This window comes from Mandrillus leucophaeus, unplaced genomic scaffold, assembly GCF_000951045.1.
Source record: "Mandrillus leucophaeus isolate KB7577 unplaced genomic scaffold, Mleu.le_1.0 Scaffold353, whole genome shotgun sequence".
In the NCBI taxonomy this organism is placed as follows: Eukaryota; Metazoa; Chordata; class Mammalia; order Primates; family Cercopithecidae; genus Mandrillus; species Mandrillus leucophaeus.
In genome coordinates this window covers 2,218,052-2,241,997 of record NW_012103732.1, presented here as the reverse complement: position 1 = coordinate 2,241,997, position 23,946 = coordinate 2,218,052, and the positions used below count along the sequence as shown (strand labels likewise).

The following is a 23,946-nucleotide window of genomic DNA, read 5'->3' as shown; positions in this document are numbered from 1 at the left end:
AAAAAGACCTCAAGCTTCATTATAACCTCATTTCCATGCTAAATAATGCTCCCATCAGCACAATGACAGTTGACAATCACCATGACAATGACCAGAAGAAGCCATAAAATGACAAAAAAAAGAAGAAAGCCCATTTCTGGAAAAGACTTGACTATTCCTCCCCTTGCTTTTAATGTCCAACCCCTTCATTAGAGAAACTGCATATTTTAACCCCCTCACCCCTCACTAATTGAGAAATCAATTTGTGGGCTATGCTCTCACTTCTCAATTTCATGGTCATTGAATAAAGGCTGCACTGCTTGACACTCACTTCCAGTTTTATGTATTGATTTCATCACAGGGGGCAGAGAAATACCCCATCTTTTGGGAGACTGGCTTTGTCAGTCATTTTTTTGATCATTTAAACTAGTTCCTAGTACATGAAGAAAATGAATTGTTTCCTGTAGTGTGTTAACTTGGGTCCTCCCCAAACATATGTCCAAATCCTAACCCCTAGTCGCTGTGAACATAACCTTATTTGGAAACGGGGTCTTTGAAGATGTAATTAAGTTAAAGATCTTGATGAGATCATCCTGGATTTAGAGTGGGGCCTAAATCTAATGACTGTTGTCCTTATAAAAGAAAGGAGAGGGCGATATAAGGCATAGAGACACACAGGGGAAGGCCATACAGAGATGGAGTCAGAGATTGTAGTGATGAATCTATAAGCCAAGAAATGCTTGCAGCCACCAGAAGTTGAAAGTGTCAAGAATTCTCCCACATGGGCACAGTGGCTCACACTTGTAGTCTTAGCTACTGGGAAGGCTTGGTGGGAGAATTCCATGAGCCCAGAAGTTTGAGGCTGCAATGAGCTATGATCACATCACTGCGCTCCAGCCTCGGTGACAAAGAGACCCTGTCTCTAAGAGTGAGGGTGAGAGTGAGAGAGGAAGAAAGAGAGAGAGGGGGAGAGAGAGAGAGAGAGAGAGAGAGAGAGAGAGAGAGAGAAAGAGAGAAGCATTGGGAGGGAATGCTGCCTTACCACATCTTGATTTTTGGAGTCCTGGTTTGAGATAATAAATTTTTTGTTGTTTTAAGCCTCCAAGTTTGGAATAATTTGCTAAGGCAGCTCAAAGAAACTATATCCTCCATGACCCAAAACTCAAAAAATCAAATGACAGAAAATGGCTATTACCAGATATATTTACACAGATTGCTCTTATATTTTTTAAGAATACAGATAGCCATGTCAAAACATTACATTCAAAATCTGATAGATTATAATGTAGATGTCTCTGCCAAAAGGTATAGTTCCTAAAAACCTAACCTAATGAAAATATAAATGATTTTAAAAATAATAAATGTACATCACAATTTCATAGGGCTACCAGATAAAATGACACTAAATTAAATTTCAAATAAATGATAAAAAATTTACTATATGTATGCCCCAGATATTATATGATACATATTCATATATATGAATATATATATAAAAGAAAATGCATTATTTATCTGAAATTTAAATTTAACTAGGCATCATGTAGTTTTATTTGCTAAATCTGGAACTTTAGAATTGCAGCAGGGAAATTGCATATCTCACTCAAAGTCACATAGCTAACAAAATGTGAAACCTGATTTTGAACTTACGTTGTCAGACTACCCAAGATCATGTATTTTCTAATTCATCATGCTGCTTAAAGAAAAGACAATAAAACTCAGGAAAAGGCAGTAGCGTTTCGAGAAGCCATCTGGTTGTTGTTTCTGGAAAATAGGTGTAGAAATGGAAGAATGTTGGGCAGTTCTGCCTGCTGAGTCCACTTCAGTGCCTGTTATGTAGAAAGGAGATTCTGAAGAAGTCCAAACCATATTCTCGTGATGGTGGCAGTGGTAGAAATTAGTTTTTCCCTTCCACTGTTCTGTGCAAGGGTGATATGAGACATAGGGGGCATAACCATTTTGATTTTGCTGGGTAGCAGGTGAGGGCATCCTTGTCATACAGTGATGAGTTCAATTGTCATTAATTATAATAGTTATATAAGTGTTTTCTCTACATTTATCTTTTTCCAACCACCACACGGTTTCCAGGCATCATCAGGCTTAAAACCTTAATAGTTAATTTTTTTTCGAGTCCCTTCATCCAATTGATCCCAAGTCCTATCAGACATTCCTCTGAACCATCTATCATATATTACTTTCCTTCTCTATTTCCACACCCATAATTCCAGTTCAAGCCCTCAACATTATATTCCACATGACTGCAGTGCTTCCTAGCTTGTCTTCTCATTTTAAGCTATCCATCTCCATCTAATTATCCTACCAATTATATGTATATAAATTTGCAAATCTCAAGTGACCTAATACTATCTATCCAATCAAATGTTTAACACATCTGTTATTCATAGATGGTTCAAGGATAAATATTTAATCAATCCTTAACTCAGGTTGTTTTATCCATTTAAATTTCTCTTCTTATTTTTATCTTTACCCAATAAAAATTTCACTAATGCCAGGCAGGTAAGTAAACTAATGAAGCTGGATTGGAGTTGGCATTTTAAACACTTTGGGATGTTCTTCATTCCCACAAAGTAATATTTTCTCTCTCATTTTTTTTAAGTACATGGCTCTCTCATTCCACTGAAAGTTGTTTTGGTAATTTTTGGCAGAGAAGTCTGCAGAGAATAATTTGCTACTATAAGAAAATCAATGGCACACACACAGTGAGACCCAGACTCAAAATTGTGGAGGCACAGGGAATGGTGAAACAAGATTAAACGCACACTGTTCAAAAGGTAGGGGCTACTCAGCTCAGATAACAGATGTCATACGTTGCCAGAGTTTGCCTGATGTTTTCTCATGATTACATTGGGGCTCTGCACTTTGACAAGAATGCCACAGAAATGACGTGCTGTTTTCACTGTACCCTGTCAGGGGATTCATGATGTCTGCATGTCTTCTCAGTTCTGACTTTGACCACCTGGTTAAGTTGGTGTCTTCCATGTTTCCCCATTGTGAAGTTACATTGTTCCCTTTGTAATTCTTACATAGCTTGTGGAGAAATACTTTGAAATGCTGCAAAATTCTGTTTCACATCATAACTATACACATATAATTTTAGCATCTATTGATGGTGGTTTTGCCTACTATTGTTACAGGGGTGTTTGTTAAAAGGTGACTTTCTATCTCAATTTTCCCTTCTACATTTGTTTATTGGAAGTCTACCATAAGAAATGCTTATACCTTCTCCTCCACTTATTTATTCAATTACTTATCAGCACGAAGATATTTATTTTATTCTATGGGTTTTACTCCATTATTACCATTGATATGCTTTGGCTCTGTGTCCCCACCCAAATCTCATGTTGAATTGTAATCCTAATGTTGGGGGAGGGACTTGGTGGGAGGTGACTGGATCATGGGGGTACTTTCCTCCATGCTGTTCTCTTGATAGCGAGTGAATTCTCACCAGATCTGATGGTTTAAAAGTGTCTGGCACTTTCCCCCTCACTCTCTTGCTTTCCAGCCAGGACATGTCAAAGGTGCTTGATTCCCCTTCACTTTCTGCCATGGTTGTAAGTTTCCTGAGGCCTTCCAGTCATGCTTCCTGTTAAGCCTGTGGAACTGTAAGTTAGTTAAACTTCTTTTCTTCCTAAGTTACCCAGTCTCGGGTAGTTGTTTATAACAGTGTGAGAACGGACTAATACAACCATTATTTATTTTTTGCTGAAATTGTCCCAGCTTTGGTCATTAGATGTTCCTTTAAGTTGGCTCCTATGTGACTTTGACATTTTGCCATCAATTTCTGAGCACTCCCTTACTTTCTAGCACTGCAAAATGATCCAGGCTCATATTATACTTTCCCTGCCCCAGGTCTGTCTGAAATCAACTATTTCTCCAGGAGCCTTGATTACTATATATATATATATTTTTTGAGATAGAGTTTTGCTCTGTCACCCAGGCTGCAGTGCAGTGGTGCAATCTCAGCTCACTGCAAGCTCTGCCTCCCGGGTTCATGCCATTCTTCTGCCTCAGCCTCCCAAGTAGCTGGTACTACAGGTGCTTGCCCCCCGGCCTGGTTAATTTTTTGTATTTTTAGTAGAGACGGGGTTTCACCGTGTTAGCCAGGATGGTCTCGATCTCCTGACCTTGTGATCCACCTGCCTCGGCCTCCCAAAGTGCTGGGATTATAGGCATGAGCCACTGCGCCTGGCCCCTTGATTACTTTTATTGGGAAAATTGTATTGAGAAACCAAGACCTGGCCAAATATATTCACTGCTACTGTGTCATTATACCTTTGTCATTGCTTCTAGGCCCTCTCAGCAGACAGATTAGGAAATATATACACACACATATCTCCATACATTTTTATTTCTATATATCTGTATATATATTAACAAAAATCATTAGATCATACTGACACCTGTCTAGCACCACAGGGTTTATTCTAGACTGCTTACTTTCTATTTTTGTCACTATCTCCAACAATGAGAATCATGACTGTCATTGTCTATATTTACTAATTTGCTTGTTCCTGCTATATACATTAAGTAGTTTCAGAATCAATAATCATGGTCTGGAGTACATACATTTATGTATAGTTCTTTTTATCCGGAGTTTTATAGTATAGGCATACCTCATTTCATCGCACTTTGTTTGATTGTGCTTCCAAGGGTTTTTGTCTCTTGTTTTTGTTTTCAAATCGAAGGTTCATGGCAACACTGCCTCGAGCAAGTCTATCAGCATCAGTTTTCAAACTACATATGCTCACTTCATGTCTCTGTCACCTTTTGGTAATTTCTGCAACATTTCAAACTTTTTCATTATTATTATATCTGTATGATAATCTGTGATCAGTGATCTTTGACATTACTATTGTAATTGTTTTGAGGGAGGCCCCATGAACTGCGCTCATAGAAGATTGAGAAATTAATCAGTGAATGTTGTGTGTGTTCTGACTGCTCCACCGACCAGCTGTTAGTCCATCTCTCTCCTCCTCCTCAGGCCTCCCTATTACTTGAGACACAACATTACCGAAATTAGTCCCATCAATAACCCTACAATGGACTCTAGGTATACAAGTGAAAGGAAGAGTCACGTCTTTCACTTTAAATCAAAAGCTAGAAATGATTAAACTTCAGTGAGAATGGCATGTCAAAAGGAGAGACAGACTGAAAACTAGGCCTCTTGCTCCAAACAGGTAGCCAAGTTACGAATGCAAAGGAAAAGATCTAGAAGGGCATTTGAAACACTACTCCAGTAAACACATGAATAAGAGAGCCACCCAGCCTTGTTGCTGATATAGAGAAAGGGAGTGGTCTGGATAGAAGATCGAACTAGCCACAACATTCCCTTAAACCAAAGCCTAATCCAGAACAAAGTCCCTAACTCACTTCAATTCTATGAAAAGAGATGAGGGAGCTGCAGAAGAACAGCTGGAAGCTAGCAGAGATTGGTTCCTGAGGTTTAAGGAAAGAAGCCATCTCTATAACATGAAAGTGCAAGGAGCTGCCGTAAGTTATGCAGAAAATATAGCAAGATAATTGATGAAGGTTGCTACACTAAACAACAGATTTTCAATGAAACTGCCTTCTATTGGAAGAAAATGACATCGAGAACTTTCATAGCTAAAGAGAAGTCAATGCCTGGCTTCAAAGCTTCAAAGAACAGGCTGACTCTCATGTTAGGGGCTAATGCAGCTGGTGACTTTAAGTTGAAGCCAATGTTCATTTACTATTTTGAAAATCCTAGGGCCCTTAAGAACAGTGCTAAATCTACTCTGCCTGTGCACTATAAATGAAGCCAAAAAGCCTGGATGACAGCATATCTATTTATAACATGGTTTACTAAATATTTAGTAGGCCCAGTGTTGTGACCTACGGCTCAGAAAAATAAAGAATCCTTTTAAAATATTACTGCTTATTGGCAATGCATCTAGTCACCGGAGAGTTCTGATGAAGATGTACAGGGACACAAGTATTGTTTTCAGGCCTGTTAACACAACATCCATTCTGCAGCCCATCGATCAAGCAGTAATGTCTACTTTCAAGGCTTATTATCTAAGAATACATTCTGTAAGGCTATAGCTGTTATATATAGTTGGTCCTCTGATGGATCTGGACAAAGCAAATTGCAAACCTTCTGGAAAGGATTCATCATTCTAGATGCCATAAAGAACATTTCTTAGCTGGGCACAGTGTCTCATGCTTGTATCCTCAGCAACTTGGGAGTCCAAAGGGGGAAGATCACTTGAATCCAGAAGTTCAAGACCAGCTCGGGCAACATTGTGAGCCCACATCTCTACCAAAAAAAAAAAAAAAAAGAAAAGAAAAAGAAAAAAAATAGCCGGGCATGGCGACATACACTTGTAGTCCTCCTAGCTAATCAGTTGGCTGAGGCGAGAGGGTGCCTGAGTACAGGAGTTGAAGGTTACAGCATGTTTGCGCCCCTGCACTCAAGCCTAGGCAACAGAGTAATACCATGTCTCTAAAACAACAACAACAAAAAATTCATGATTTATGAGAGGATGTCAAAATTTCAACATTAACACGGGTTTGGAAGAAGTTGCTTTTAACCCTTATGGATGACTTAAGGGTTTGAGGTGTTCAAGACTTCAGTGGAGGAAGTAACTGTAGATATGGTGAAAATACCAAGAGAACTACAATTAGAAGTGGAGCCTGATGATAATGATTGAATTGCTGCAATCTCATGATAAAATGTGAACAAATGAAGGGTTGTTTCTTATGCGTGAGCAGAGAAAGTAGTTTCTTGAGAAGGAACCTATTCACGGTGAAGATGCTGTGAACACTGTTGAAATGACAATGAAAGATTTATAATAGTTCACTGACTTAGTTGATAAAGCAACACCAGGGTTTGAGATGACTGACTCCAATTCTGAAAGACACTCTACTGTGGGTAAAGTACTATCAAACAGCATCTCATGCTACAGATAAATCTTTTGTGAAAGGAAGAGTAAATCAATGTAGCAAACTTCATTGTTGTCCTATTTTATGAAATTGCCACAGCCACTCCAACCTTCAGCAACCACCACCCTAATCAATCAGCAGCCATCAACATCGAGGCAAGACCCTCCACCAGCAAAAACATTATCATTCACAGAAGGCTCAGATGATTGTTAGCATTTTTTTTAGCAATACAGTATTTTTAAAATTAAGGTACATACATTTTTAGACATACTTTTTTGTGAATAATGCTATTCACACTTAATAGACTACAGTATGGTATATATATAACTTTTATATGTACTGGAAAATCAAAAATTTGTGTGACTTGCTTTGTTGTGATATTTGCTTTATTGTAGTGGTCTGGAACCAAACCTGCAATAGCTCCAAAGTAGGCCTATATGTATAATTCAAATACTGTTTTACATAGCTATTTAGGTTAGTGGTTTTATTTCTTATCCCTTTGAGATGAGATTATTGTTATGGGTTCCTCCCACATCCTGGTTGATTTTAATTATTTATCTATTTTGGGGTGCTAAAATATTGTCATAAAGACTTTAAATTAATTAAGAAAATGGACTCAGATAAATGTTATTTCCTCTTCATCCCTTTTACCCCATTCCCATCTCCCATTCTTGCCATCTGTTATTTACCTACATTCTGTATGTTACCAATTTCATTAGTTTCTAGCTTTTGATTTCTGTATTTGTTTTGGTACAAATGAGAAGACAACACACAAATTCTTACGTATTTCTTTCTCACATAGAATGTTGCATATTGTTGATACTCTTTTGTACTTTGCTTACTTGAACTTCACAATATATCCTGTACATTTTTTCATATCAATTTCTAGAGATTTTCAATATTTATTTTTACAGCTCCATAGTATTCCGCCATGTAGATATGCCATAGTTTATTCAACCACTCCCCTATTTATGGGTATTTACATTAGTGCCAATATTTTATAATTATAAACAATGCTACAACAAATTATTGTACATGTATGCATTTCAAATTGTTGGGGGCCTATGTAGGACTAAAATTTTGATTTTCTGTTGCCTTGTCCAATTCTGTTTTAGATCGAATGGTATAACTGAGAGCACTTTGAAAACTAAAAAAAAAAAGGTTGTATACACTAAATATAGCAAAATAATACTTCGTTATTTGCATTATTTTCTTTATCTAATTTAATTGTATCTTCTTTGGAAACAGGCAGTTCAAATCAATAAACACTTGTCCTTAGCTACTAAACCAGACAGTTATTTTGAAAACTTCTCCTATCTTTTAAAATTCTAATATCATCAATCACATACTCCCTCACTAAGAATGTCTTTTTAAACTTTTTAAAATGTTTTCTAGAGACAAGGTCTTACTGTGTTGTCCAGGCTGGTCTCAAATTCCTGGCCTCAAGTAATCCTCCCATGTCGACCTCCCAAAGTGCTGGGATTACAGGTGTAAGCCAACACACCCAGACAAGAATGTTTGGTATTTACTAGTTTTTACTTAACAATTGAATCTATTATTTGTACAGTTCCTAGTCATAAAATACTCTAGTATTATATTAAATTATTTTTTCTCTATTTTATTCCTTTAGATATAGGAGACAAATTAAAACTGAAGCCCTAATCTGGTTCCTTCTATTCCCTACATATGACGTCAAATAGGGTAGGAGGAATAAAACAGGATCATATGGTGCCAGGAGCACTCTCAGGGTTGTCTGACAATGAATTAGCAAGGCTTGGGGACTCTCCTTCCTCCTGGCAGGAGGAGTTACCCCAAACTCAGCCTCCTTTGGAATTGAGGGCTCTCAGCGCCCCCAACATATCCACCTCCTGCAGTGCTCACATTCAAAATGTGCAAAGGATGCTACACAGCCTATGTAGGGTCTATCCTTGGTCCTGCCTCTATCCTGGGTTCAAGGAATCCCTCATGTGGCCTATCCTAGTTTATCAGGAGATTGCCTTGGGATTTGGAATCTGGGAACTTAAGAGCATTTGCCTTGTTTTATGCCTTGTTTTATCCTTCATCATGACCTACAAAATGTGTTTAACCCACCATGAGACTACTGCCAGATCTGACCAGGCCTCAAAAGATCATTTGTTAGGAATCTCTTAAGTTTTGGAGAGATATTAGTCCTGGGTCCTGCAGTGTGAACAGATTCAACTGAACAAATGTATGTAGCAAAAAGAATTTCAGGTCTACCAAAAGGTAAGTTCTGATATGGCTTCAAATGTATGCCTCACTTATGTAACCAATTATGTCAGTAATTACATATGATGTAGAGTCTAATTTATCAGCAGTTTGAGAGTGACTTTGCTGTCTGGGTTAGGAATAAGTCAGAGTTTTGGAACTTGCATCAAAACGTCTTCCACCATGGTCATGGGAGTCAAGTAATGCGTCAAACTGTGTCTTTGAATTCAAGCTTCTAAAAATTATATTCTAGTTAATTTTTTATAACTCAAGCAATCACATGGAAAACAAAGTTTGTCATAAACACATAAAAAAGCTTCTAGGTGATATTGCTCTTATGCTCTTACCTCCTCGATCTCGAGCAGCTAAACTTTGACCCCTTCTTAATGTAATGTCCAGCTGGTACATGCCGGGATCAGCCAAGGGGACTTCCGCATTACTGGTTCCAGCAGTGCTTATTTTCTGGAAAACACAAAATATAAAAAATATTAAATTTATTATCTCTGTTCTATTTTTTCCAAAGGGGGACCATATGTAGCTTAACCCTAATCATAAGAATTACTCAATAAAATAAATAATCTTCTGATTTAATACAGTCTTATCATCACCCAGTTCTCCGAAGGTTTCGAAATTTATGAAATTCTCTAGACTCAAAATAAAAACATGGCAGTTACAGAAATGTCCTGTTTTAACTCAGATTATGGATAACAAATGGAATATAAAAACATTTCCCATGGAAGTCTCCACACAATCCAACTAAGAAATATGAACATAGAAATACTGTGTGAAGTGAAAACATAATCAATGATGAGTGGAGAATAAGAACAAGAGCAGTTCACTTCTACCTAACCGGAAATTAAAACTAAAATGATTGATTCAGGTGACTGTTGACTCATTTATCTGTTCAGAAAAGCTCATACCTATGAATTAAGCACTTCTGCTTCAGCCCCAACATAAAATATAATTATATAGAAATAAATTCACCTAGCATTTTGGCAATATTTGCAAGAAATATATTCTCAATGGGGCTAAATTTCTAGTGCTGCTTTGTACGGAATAAAAGTGCATAAGCCATTCCTAGATCTAAAAATGTTTGTGAGGCTGCCTCTATAGAATTTATTTTTAGCAACAATATACTCTTAATAATTTACTAGGCATTGAATTACGAGGAATAACTATATTAAAACAACATAAATGAAACATGTAGTAAAAATTCTTCAGGTCATATTTTTAGTCTGTGTCATTCTGTATACAATAGGAAAGCTTTCCTTTGTGTGTTTGGGATTAATTTAAATTCTTAAAATTTTTTTTCTGATTCAAAAGGAAATGTCCTTTTGTCTTAGAATATGCATGGATGAGGTAAAATAACAGACAGCAGTCTTTTAATTCCATAATTCACATAAAATGAAACAATAAAGCAGCATTTAAACAATCTTTAAGGTATATAATTCACATATCCGACATTTGCTCATTAAAGCAGCATATTTTTTTGAGGTTTTAAGATCAAGGCAAATAGCTTTGCTGTTGGAGCAATTATTATTTAAAACAAGAGGCAGCACAGCTTTGATTGATAACCTGAACTCATTGTCTCTCCTCTGGTAACAATAAAAAATAATTCACTTCACCTTCTCATGATATCCTTGTTTCTATAAATGATCCCTCAGTCACTCAGCCTATAAATTGCTGAGTCATCTTTGACTTCTTCATTTGATTCCCACCCACATCCAAATAGTTGTCAAATCCCCCCCACTCCATTTCTGTATGACATCTCCCAATTGTCTTTTTCTTTTAATTCCTATTACCACTCATTTGGATCAGGCCTTTGAACAACAAAGGAGTAAAAAGTAAAATGATTGTCTTGCTCTTCCCTTACCCATCTGATTGTGGCCACCAGTGACAACAATTTGGGAAATATTTTTCACACTTTTGAAAGTCTTATGAAAACATATACACATACATATAGCTTTGTTTTTTTGTGGTTGGGCTTTCAGTTTTCCCTAGTTTTAAACAAAGAGAGTATCATATTTTGTCTATTATGAACAACTTCTAGAAAAACATCATGGGCACTTTTCTAGTCAATACATACACATACACCTTTCCCTTTAAAATGTTCTAGCTTTATTGAGTCACAATTGACAAAATTATATGATTTTCTGATATACAACATAATGATTCAATATACATATGTTTTGGGCAGTGATTACCACAATCAAGTTAGTTAACACATCTCTCACCTCACTTGTTTACCCTTTTGTTTTGTTTTGTGGTGAAGACATTGAAGCGAATTTCAAGTATACAATTCAGTACTCTTAACCATTCTTTGCCATTTCCATTTTGATAAGGTTATTTCTAGTATAATGGACAAACATTATTTTGTAAAGTGACTTTATATTCTGTCACTTTTCAAGTCATATTTTGGGTTGCCTGTGTATAGAAATCATATTGTCTGTATATAATGCCTTCTGACTCTTATTTTCTAATATTTCAATTGCTTATTTTAAAATCTTATTGTGTTATCTTCCAAAGACTGTTAAAAAATGGTGAAAACTGTGAACATTTCTGAATTAGATTTGATTATAATGTGCATGCCTTTTAGTATTTCACAATTTAACACGACGTTTATGAAGCTTAGGCTTTTTCTTCTCTTAATTTATTTGGGCTTAAAAAAAAGCACAGTTGAATTTTATCAATAGATTTTCAGCATACGTTAATAAGATCATACAGAATTTTTGTTGACAGATTTTTCTAACATTCAATCATCTGCATATTTCCGGAGTAGAGTCTACTTGGCACTCTGAATTTGTTCACTCTAATGTACAATCATGATTATGTTCGAAACTATCTATCATACGTCAGCATACTTGAGTATATCCATACTTCTTAGGAAGGCATTCATAGCCCCCATGATATATTAAGTTGGTGCAAAAGCAATTGTGGTTTCTGCCATTAATTTCAATGCAATTACTTTTGCACCAACCTAACTCAAGCCTATCATTATAAACTGAGCCTTCACTTCTCTTCCACAAATTCTGGACCATTTTTACTTAACGGAATAGAATTTACACTTTAAAAACTTGTATCTTCATTCTTTACTCTTGACCAGGGCTGCCTTCCCTTCTTGTTTCCCATGTCTTCCTACCCAGTCTTCAAGGACCATTTCACTAGCACTTTATATCTTTCTTTTCCATTACCACATTCTATCTCAAATGTCATATTTGTCATTTTAAATTATAAACCTTTAAAATCAGGGAATAGAATATTTAAGCTTCAAATTGAAAATGAATTATGCTAGAGGCTACAAGGATAGAAAGATGTCTTTACCAGCACCTGATCCAGCTGAGTAGAAACATCAATGGGGATCTAAATAAAGTTGGCGAATCCATGGGCAGTTTGTTCTCTCCTCCTACACTCATGTAATGCATCCAATTTGCTTTGGCACCCTACTCGAGGAACCCAGGTATACCCTTAGAATCCTTCTCAATACAGTGCTCCAGGCAGCCATTACCAGTTGATAAAAATTAGCACTTAAAATCCAACCCTGTCCACTCAGGAGCTGTAATAAAAGACTGACTGTAATATACTGGAGGTATGAAGTCATTGGGAGAGAAGGACAGTGGATCAATTATGATGGGAGAAGACTCTCAGGAGACCTTATAAAGATAACCATGGAGCAGGGTCTGAAAATATGTGTAGAACTTTGACAAGTGAAGATTTGGAAGGAGGGAGCATCAGGAAAAATCAACATGAGCCCAATGGTAAGCAGTCACCAAAAAGCGCATCACTAGATTGCATGAAAAATAAGGTGGAAATGAAGACTAATGTACAGTGAGGCCCAGCTAAGGAGGTTTCAGTCTGTAGGCAATGTCAAACCATCACAGGCTTCTGAAGACAGAAACAACAGAACCAGGCTCCAGGGAACACACACTTACTGCCTTACATGTTTTATGCTCTGGGCCAAATGCTTAGATTTTAGCGATGAACAAAACTCGGGACTTTTCCCTCTGTAAGAGGGGTGAGAGTAGAGAAATCCCGTGGATCTAGAAATTATTTAAAAGGATTTACAACTGTTCAGTTTAAGTCATTTTAAGTCAGTTTAAGTCTTAAACTGTTCAGTTTAAGAGCCTGATCTGACCAGTGGTAACAAAAACAAAAGATGGGTTTGAGAGATTGAGGAGATTCGATCAACTGAATTTGCAACTGACAAGATGTGGGAGATGTGGGAAACAGTGGGCGAGTCACACCGAAGTTTGAGCTGTGCTCCTGGGAGGATGGTAACACCCATAGTAGACAGCAGAAATGAGAGGAGGAGCAACTCCAGGCCACCACTGTGTCAGCTCCAGGGATCACCCAACTCCATCAAAGAACATCAAGAACTTTAGAGGATCTAGAGACACATCTCCTCTCAGGCTCACTATAATGGTTCCAAGAAGAAAATCAGCAGGCTGGTTATGGAGGGATGCTGGAAACAAATGTGTATTTTTTATTGTAAAGTATCTTCTAAAAAGTGTTCATGAAGCTTCCAAACATAAAGCTATCTTAGGAAATATGTATCTGAAGTGCTAGGCTCACATATATTAAAATCTCTAAAACAAACTTTGTTCACCTCTGAAATTTTAAATATCCTGAATGATATATCTAAGTTGTCTGCTCTCGTGGTCTGCTTTTTGTAACCAAGAAAATGGTACTTTCACAGAATTGAACAGCTGTAAGAAGTTAATGATCTGTGCAGTTATTTTTAGGGCCCGTCTTCCTGCTAACCTGTAAGCTCCATATAGGCAGAGGCCGTGCTTGTTTTGTTCACAGGTGTATCCCTCCAAATCCCGGGCACTTAGCAGAGTTCCTGGCAAGGAGTAGGTGCTCAGTACATGTTTTTAAATGAATGAGCTAAGACATTAATAACTGATAAGAGCTTAATTTTTAAAACTCTTCCCAGGAGCGTTTGCATTTTCAGAGGTCAATTAGAGAAAGAGTAGCAACGAAAGACATGATTGTCAAATGGAGGAATCCTAGGTGGGAGGAATCATGGGCAGGAAGGCCAATTGGGCATTCAGGGAGTGCTTTATGTTTAACCTCTCCTTATTCTTCATTTATTATTTCAATGTGGTTTATTATGCCAGACCTTTAAATGCCAGACACCTTTGATAAGAGGTCTAGAACATGAAACTTTAAAATTTTGTAGGTTTAAATGCTACCTCCCTAATGAAGTCTTTTACATTACTCAAATAAAAGTTACCTTCTCTTCTCTCTGCTAGCCCATTCTTTTCCTGCTTCTGTAGACTGGATTTCTTAAAGCCAAATGATGCATCATATAAACATTTAGATATTCAAGACATAAACTGGAGGGAACACCAGGTGCTCTCTGGAATTAATCTCTCTTCTTTAATAGCTGTAATCTAGCTATTTCCTAGTATTCTACTTTTGAACATCTGTTGCAGAAAATACAGACTGGGTAAACCAATGTGTACTTCAAACCTCTTCAACCTTTAGATTCTGTGTAGTAAAGAGGCTGAAAAGGTAAAAACTACATTTCCTTGTTGTCTTTGCAGCTAGGATTGTCCCATGTGGTGTAGGTTCTGCTAAGAAAATGCACTTATATACCATGACAAATGCAGATAGAGGTGAACGTTATGAAAAAGAAGTGGTATGCAAGGAGAGCTAATTTTCTGGTAGTGTGGTATAGGTTCTTCTAGGGAAGCTATGGTGAAATTTAGTATCCTGTTCTTGGTATCATGAATGCCACACAACAGGCAGCAGTGACAAAGGCATTGCCACTTTAATGTGTTTGGCATTTTTCCCAACAGTATTTCAATATCTAACCCTGGTCTTCTGGCCCTGCCTTTCCATTTACATCATCTGGTGTGGATTCTGTGTTCTGCCACTAAAAACCCTCCTTGAATCAATGATTGATAGTAGGAGTGGTTGCAGGCAAGAGACAATGAGGGAAGTGGTCATTTGGCCTGGTTTATCAGATTAACATCCGAGGATGAGAGACACTAAAATGTCATGAGATGGTGAAACAGCTACTTAGTCTCCTACCAATAAAGAGCCATTTTAAAGTCAAGTCTTTGATGAATCCAGTGATTGCTGTGACAGAACATTATGAAGGGTATAGGCAATGGGGAGGGCTGCCTTTTTCTAACAGCCCTACATTTAAAAGAGGAATAAACGATAAACTCAAAATTATATGCATTTTATTTTGAATTGACAACAACTGTATATATATATATGGATACATTTGGATGTTTTGTTACATGTATACATTTCAGAATGAGAAAATCAGGCTAATTAACACATCCGTTACCTCCAATATTTATCATTTGTTTTGGTGGAAGTATTTAAAATTCTCTCATTTTGAAATATTTTGAAAATCACAATGCATTATTATTAGCTATAGTCATCATGCTGTGGAATAGATCACCAGAATGTATTCCTCCTGTCTAACTGAAACTTTGTATCCTTTGATCAACATCTCCTGTTTCCACATCTATCTCCCCTTCTTCCCACCCCTGCAACCTCTGGTAACCACGATTCTATTCTCTACTTCTATGAGTTTAAGTTTTCTATATTCCACATATGAGGAGATCATATATTTGTCTCCCTGTGTCTGGCTTATTCCACTTAGCCTGGGTTCCCAAACCCCAGGCCACACAGCAGGAGGTGAGCAGTAGACAAGCCAGAGAAGCTTCATCAGTAATTTACAGCTGCTCCCCATCACTCACATTACTCCCTGAGCCCTGCTTCCTGTCAGATCAGCAGTGGCATTAGATTCTCATAGGAGCACAAACCCTATTGTGAACTGTGCATGTGAGGGATCTAGGTCGTGTGCTCCTTATGAGAATCTAATGCCTGATGATCTGTCACTGTCTCCCACCACCCCCAGGTGGGACCGTCTAGTTGCAGGAAAACAAGCTCAGGGCTCCTACTGATTCCACATTGTGGTGAGTTGTTCAATTATTTAATTACATATTACAATGTAATAATAATCAAAATAAAGTGCACAATAAATGTAAGGCACTTGAATGGTCCCAAACAACCTCCCCACTCCCTGGTCTGTGGAAAAATTGTCTTCTACGAAACTGGTCCCTGGTGCCAAATAGGTTGAGGACGGCTGCACTTAGTATAGTGTCCTCCAGGTTCATCCACATTGTTGCAAATGACAGAATTTCCTGCTTTTTAAAGGATGAATAGTATTTCATTGTGCATATATTCCACATTTTAATCCATTCATCTGTTAATGGGTATTTTGGGCATTTTCATATCTTGGTTTCTGTGAATAATGCTGCAATGAACATGGGAATGTAGTCATCTCTTTCAGATATTGGTTTCAATTCCATTGGCTACATATCCAGATGTGGGATTGCTGGATTATGTGGTAATTCTATTTTTAGTTTTCTGAGGAAACACCATACTGTTTTGCAAAGTGGCTATGCTAATTTACAATACAGCAGTGTACAAGGTTTCTCTTTTACTCACATCCTTGTCGACACTTAACTTTCATATTTTTCATAGTAGCCAATCTAACAGGTATGAGGTGATATCTTATTGTGGTTTTATATTTGCACTTCACTGATGGCTACACATATTGAGGGGTTTTTTTCATATATCTGTTGGCTATTTGCATATCTTCTTTTGATAAATGTCTATTCAGGTCCTTTGCCCATTTTTTAGTAGGGTTATTTATTTTCATGTTATTGAGTAGTTTGAATTCTTCATCTATCTTGGACTCTAGTCCCTTATTGGTGTATGATTTACAAATATTTTGTCCTAATCTATGGATGGTCTTTTCCCTGTTAATTGTTTTCTTTGTTGTGCAGAAGCTTTTCAATTTGATGCAATCCCATTTGTCTATTTTTGCTTTTGTTGCCTGTGCTTTTGCGGTCTTATCAAAGAAATCACTTCCAAGACCACAGAGCTTTCCTTGATTTTTTTCTCCTGGTAGTTTTACAACTTCAGGTCTTATGCTTAAGTCTTTAATCCATTTTGAGTTGATTCTTGTATAAAGAGTGAAATAAGAGTCTAAAATGGATATGGCATATCAATAAATGTGGCTCACCATATTCACAGAATCAAGGCCAAAAACCACCTTATAATCTCAATGGATACATGAAAAGCATTGATAAAATTCAACATTCTTTTATGATAAAAGCTCTCAACAAACTAGTTATATAAGGATTGTTTCTCAACCCAGTAAACATTATATGACAAGTCCATAGCTAACGTCATGCTCAACATTGAAAAGTTGAAGGATTTTCCTCTAAGATCAGAAACAAGACAAGGATGCCCACTTTCAACACTCCTATTCTAGATAGTACTAGAAGTCCTAGCCAAGGCAATTATGCAAGAGAAAGAAATGAAAGGCATTCAAATACACACACATACACACACACACACACACATACACACCCCTAAAAGCCACCCCAAACTGTTAGAATTGATAATGGAATTCATTAAAGTTGCAGAAGACAAAATCAACTTACAAAAACCAGTGGTATTTCTATGTGCCAACAACAAACTATCTGAAAAAGAAATTAAGAAAACAATCCCATTTACAATATCATAAAAAATACTTAGGAGTGGATTAATCAAGAAGGTGAAAGATCTGTATATTGAAAACTATGGAACATTGATGAAAGATATTGGAGATGACACACAAGAAACGAAGGATTGTTCATATTCATGGATTAGGAGAATTAGTATTGTTAAAATGTCCATACTAATCAATGGGATCTACAGATTCAATGCAATCTCTATAAAAATTCCAATGACGTTATTCACAGAAATAGAATAAATAATCTAAAATTTGTATGAAGCCATAGACAATCCTGAATGACCAAAGCCATCTTCAGTGAAAAGAACAAAGCTGGAGGCATCACACTATCAGATTTCAAAATCTATTACAAAGTGATAGTAATCAAAACAGCAAGGTACTGACATAAAAATAGACATATTAACAAATGAAATAAAACAAAGAGCCCAGAAATAAACCCATACATTTATGATCAATTGAGTTTTGATAGAGGTGTCAAGAATACACAATGGAGAAAGTACAGTCTCTTCAATAAATGGTGTTGGAAAAACTATATATCCACCTGTAGACAAATGAAAAAAGCCCAAACTTTAAAATTCAGAGTTCTAGGTACAGTTTGAAGATTAAGATGTATCTATGGTAATAATCAAAAGTTTGGGGGCTAAAGCCCAAAATCAGATGCAAAGTGCAAAGTTTTAAGTTGTAGATTATAACACAGGATAAATTCACAGCCTTATCAGGTCACTTATGGGAAAGTCAGAAAAAAAATCACGGATGAGTAGTTAATGACCAGAGCATTCACATCTTCTATCTCAGCAAGCCACCATTTTTGCAGAAGGCCTTCCTGTCTTGCTTGAACTAGAGTCATTACCATACATGTGTGATGCCAAATTTCCTTATGCTCAACTCCTCTTTCCCTCACTTTAGATAGACTAGTGGCTCCGGCTGGACTTCAGGAACTCTGAGGGTAGAACCCAGCCTGATATCAATTTTTTTTTTTTCCCAACAGCCCCTCAGGTAATTTCAATATGCTTGTGCAAATTATAGAAGCAAGTCTTTGTGAAAACTATGCACAAAGATTTTCCAGACTTTTCTTATTTATATCATGAAACACCTGGGTAATATGTGTGGGAATCAACAGAAGGGTCCCAGTGACTTTAGGCTCTGCTGCTTGGGAGGTCTTTTTACATAAATAAAGAGAGCTTCCACCAGAAGATATAAAGGTGCTGGTAAAATGAAAGTTGGGAACGCCTCCCTACCTTTTCAGATTTTCATTACAGGAAAAAATAAAGGAGTTACTCTGTTAGCTGGCATGGTTGATTCTTTAAATTTTTAAGTTTTGTGGGTACATAGTAGGTGTATATATTTATGGGTTTCATGAGATATTTTGATACAGACATGCAATGCATTATAATTTCATCAGGTTAAATGGGATAGTCATCACCTCAAGCATTTACCCTTTGTGTTACAAACAATCCAATTAGTTACATAGCTTTAGTTACTTTACAATGTACAATTACATTATTTTTTACTGCAGTCACCCTGTTGTGCTAGCAAATTCTAGGTCTTATTCATTCTTTCTAACTACTTTTTGTACCCATTAACCCTCCCTTCTTCCCCTCAATCCCCAACTACCCTTCCCATTCTCTGGTAACCATCCTACTCTCTATCTCCATTGTTTTAATTTTTAGCTCCCATAAATAAGTGGAACATGCAAAGTTTATCTTTCTGTGCCAAAGTTATTTCACGTAACAAAATGATCTCCAGTTCCCTCCATTTTGTTGAGTCCAGCTCTGGCTGGACTTCAGGAACTCTGAGGGTAGGACCCAACCTGTTATCAATTTTTTTTTCCCAACAGTCCCTCAAGTAATTTCAATATGTAGCCTAGCTTGATCCTTATGCCAATTATAGAAGCAAGTCTTTGTGAAAACTATGCACAAAGATTTTCCAGACTTTTCTTATTTATATCATAAAACAGAATCTCATTCTTATTATCAATAAAAAGCAGGAGGGTTATTGTAGCACTGTACAGTGGGGGAAGAGTATGCCTAGCTTCCAGGGAATTTCCTGGTGTGCTCTTAGTATTACCATGCCAAGTGGATTGTAGATTGGTTACATTATTCCAAAAATGTTTCATACACTCAGGCCATGATCACTGCAGATTTAACTTTGTCTGTCAATAAAGCCCACTTAAAGTTAAAACTTCATGACAGACATTAAATTTTTTGACTTTTAAAATTTAGCAATGTTGTCAGAGAGATCATTGATGATTTCTACTTAGTCACGATCAGTTTCTACGTAGTCATCTCTCCTACTTTCTATGATACTGAAAACATGTACAGTGAAATCTCCATTAAGTGGAAATCGAAGTTTTTTAAAACTTAATTTTTAAAAACAGAACTCAAAAGCCACAGAGATATTCAAAGTTCAATGAAGCTCAAGTATCTATTTGTCAAGGAAATACTATGATTAGCTAGAAGTCAACTGATTAAGTGACTTTAAAGACCTCACACAGAATAGGAAAAGTTATGGCAAATAATGGGCACAGCCCGGTATGTATATCAGCAATGGTGTCTAATTTACAGCCTCAACAGAAAGAAAAGCTTATGCTTGGTTCCAAGTAAATGCAACTCCCTTGCTCCTTGCTCATAGCTGATTAGACACGAGCTAGGTGTCTAAACTAAGGGCAGACAGTGAGCAGGCTGGCTGGTGCTAGGCTGTTATTTAGCAGAGAGTATTAGTAGGCAAAGATGATTTGAATGAATTTCAGAGAGAAGAAAATGTTAACAATGGCTACTAAGCTGAAGAGTCATAATAAAGAAGTTGGAGAGGTCATAAGGCCATGAGTAACCTCATGTCAAGAAACAGATGCTATAATTAAGCAGAAGTATGGGTAGAAAACTACATACAGTAGAGGATGGAGTGTGACATTGTAACAGACCAAGCAACCAAAACACAGTAATGACAATATTGGACAGGAGAGTGAAGATCCATGAGCTTTCACTGCTGAAAGCCTGAAGTACGTCTGGGAGCTGAGGGTCCACTCCTCCGTACTCTTGGATGTCTCTGTGGTTCCTGTTGACCTTCTTACCTCATCTGGCCTTCTTTGAGACAGCTTCAGTGAGACCTTGGCCCTTACAACAGAATAGAATAAGAAAAGAACGAGACCGAGCAAAAGAAGCCAAGGATCAAGAGAGCAGCCAGTTAACACAGGAAATCCACAAGTGTCAGAATACAGTAATATAGAGAAAGTGAGCTGCAGAGAGAGGCTGCAGACAGAAATCACTTCATCCACCTTCTTCCTCCTCCACAGTTCTGTGTGATGTTCATGTTCAGCACCCCTGAGGGCCTAGCTCACCACTCAAAGGCCAAATAAGGTTATTGCTCCGCAGCTACTAAGTGAGGAAAAACTTCATGTTTTTTTAAACGAATATTTCAACAAGAATTGGGAGAAAGTCTACGGTTAGGGTGACCATGTAACTGATCATTCAAAATGGGATACTTTGGAGAGTGAAAAAGAGTGCTATTAATAATGATATGGTGTAAACAGGTAGAAACAAAACTGTCCCAGGTAAACTAGAATGCATGGTTATAGTGGTAAGTTAGCCCTCAGCTTACCAGAAAGCAGAAAAGTCCAATCTCCTGGTCATATCAAAGCTTTACTATACTTTGTTTTTGAACTGAATTACAACCCTAGGTTTAATTCTGGGGTTTTGGTTTCCCAGTGGCCCAAACTAAACAAAATGGGCCGATAAATACTCAGACCCAATAAATGGCAACATTTACTGCTGTTTAAAAAAGTAGGAAATTCAGTGCTCCCAGAATGTCTTTTCTGGGACTCCCACAACACTAATTACTCACCCGTGGATTGTCTGCTAAACTGACTGCTCTGTGTGGCATTGCTTCATTATCACTAATAACCTTTCCACCTACACATACAGTATATAAAATAACCTGAACCAAAGCAATTAAAATTCTCTTTTCTTAAGTCTTATGTAGATGGACCACTCTCTTCTTAAATTAGACTATGTAAGCAGACTTTGTGTTGCAAGATACAAATTTTGTTGAAGAAAGCACAGGTGAGATAGCAATTATTTAACTTCAGCCAAAAATACTATCCTCTCTGGTATTTGTTTTCTAATCTTTAAAACAGGTAATAGATATCTCATAAACATTGTTGTGATTACGAGATAAAATATGTAGGCCGGGCACAGTGGCTCATGCCTGTAATCCCAGCATTTTGGGAGACCAAGCTGGGTGGATCATGAGGTCAGGAGTTTGAGACCAGCCTGACCAACATGGTGAAACCCCGTCTCTACTAAAAATACAAAAATTAGCTGGGTGTGGTGGTGTGCACCTGTAATCCCAGGTATTCAGGAGGCTGAGGCAGGAGAATTGCTTGATCCTGGAGGCGGAGGTTGTAGTGAGCAGAGATCATGCCACTGCACTCCGGCCTGGGCAACAGAGCAAGACTCCATCTCAAAAAAAAAAAAAAAAGTAAAAGTGTTTTGTAACTGTAAGAAATTGTTCAAATATAAGTGGTTATTTAGAGGCAGGTGATGAGAAGATCTATTATAAGATAGAGGAAATATTACAGGAGTCAGAGCACAAAAACATGGACACAAAGCCTAGTTATGGTATTAAATTGCTGTGAGACATAGGGAAACATTTTTGAGCCCTAGAAGTCTCATTTTCCATTTCTTTAAAAAAAAAATCCTTGTGAATTTTCTTTTCTTTTCTCAAGATGGCTGACCAGAGACATTGGATGCTAGTTCTCCTCAGAAAGATCAAAGTGACTGTGAATGGACAAGTTCCAAATGGGAAAGTGAGGGAAGGGAGCCAGGACCTCTTGGAGAACCCATGGGAAGAAGCTGGGGTACAAACAAGGAAAGCAGCAAGAATCTGGCACAGATTGACTCCCAAGGAACTCAGACCCCATGGAAAGGCTTGGGGAGAGTGCTTCTCTGCTCCTCTCACCTCTCTGACAATCTCCTGACAGCCAGACTGTTGGGGAACCCCTCTGACCTTGTGACTCAGGGCAATGCTATCTGTGGTGATTTGGGAACCTCCTGGAGACAGAGAACTTGGTGGCCAGTTTGCACAAGAATGCTTGCACTCCCCTCAGCTTTGAACTTAGATATCAGGTGCCATACTGATTGTGCACTTGTGGTACCACTGCCTTGCATGTGGTTTCTCTGCCCTTGAGTTACTCCACCACTGAATCCTCAACAAATATACACCACAACCTGCTCCGACATTGGCAAGCACAGCTTACACTAAGAGCAGGGTCCAACTCCCACTCCCTACACAGAGAGGCAGCGTTCTAGCAACGGAGGACAGATAAGTTGCAGAGTTGCCTGATCTGGCCTGGGGAAGAGATTCTCACCTGAGCCCATTTTGGTGGTAGCCCTCAGAGGCGTATATCCATGGCCTGTACCTGCACTGCAGTGGGGAAACAAAGGACAAAGTCTCTGTGAACTGGAAGTCATGAACCCTGCAACAGGGAAGGAATAGGGAAGCAGATCACATTCCTGTTGGCTCAAGATGAGGAGCTAATGCATGCTCCACTACCTTCCCCCAAGACTTCAGTACACCACAACACAATCTCTTCCTGCCAATACCCCTTCAGGGTGGGTGTTTCCACTCAACATCAGCCTACCTAACATCAAGTCAGCTCCTACTCTTAACTGCTATATACTGGACTGAAGCCTGAACTGCACCACCAAACACAAACTTTGCTACTAGAGAGCTTAGTACTAGTACATGAGATAAGCTTCCTGAAACTCCACACTCTCAGCCCCACGGAAGGTCATATGTTGACTCATGCATATAATATACCAGTACAACAAGCAGCATCTGAAAAGCCACAGCATAGAAGCTATATACAACGAAGAGACACATACAGAGCCTTAGCTCTCTGCAAGTATCCAGAAAATAAGTCAGTTGATCATATGCAACATACACCACAGTCAAACCCTCAAGGGAAAAATGATATTTTAAAAGTCTCCTACAAATGATGGTGAATTCAAAAGTAAGAAGCAGATGAGAAGGAATCAGCACAAAAGCTCTGGCAGTACAAAAAGCCAGAATGTCTTGATACTCCTAAAGGATTACTCTCACTCTCTAGCAATGGATCTTAACCAAATTAAATACTTTGAAAAAACAGATAAAGAACTCAAAATATAGGTTGCAAGGAAACTCAGTGATATCCTATAGAAAGTAGAAGTCCAACACAAAGAAGCCAGAAAAACAATTCAGGATATGAAAAACAAGATAGCTACATTAAAAAA

The 23,946-nt window shown here is 37.7% G+C and overlaps 1 protein-coding gene across 4 annotated transcripts in view; it reads right to left on the bottom strand.

Moving 5' to 3' along the window:
• The window catches only part of MCTP1 (multiple C2 domains, transmembrane 1), a 409,939-nt gene that overhangs the window by 333,599 nt on the left and 52,394 nt on the right, over positions 1-23,946 (bottom strand). For all 4 annotated transcript variants that reach the window (XM_011989444.1, XM_011989446.1, XM_011989445.1 and 1 more), the window contains one exon: positions 9,477-9,591. In XM_011989444.1, the coding sequence (XP_011844834.1) occupies positions 9,477-9,591 (115 nt within the window). The remainder of the gene's footprint in view (positions 1-9,476; positions 9,592-23,946) is intronic.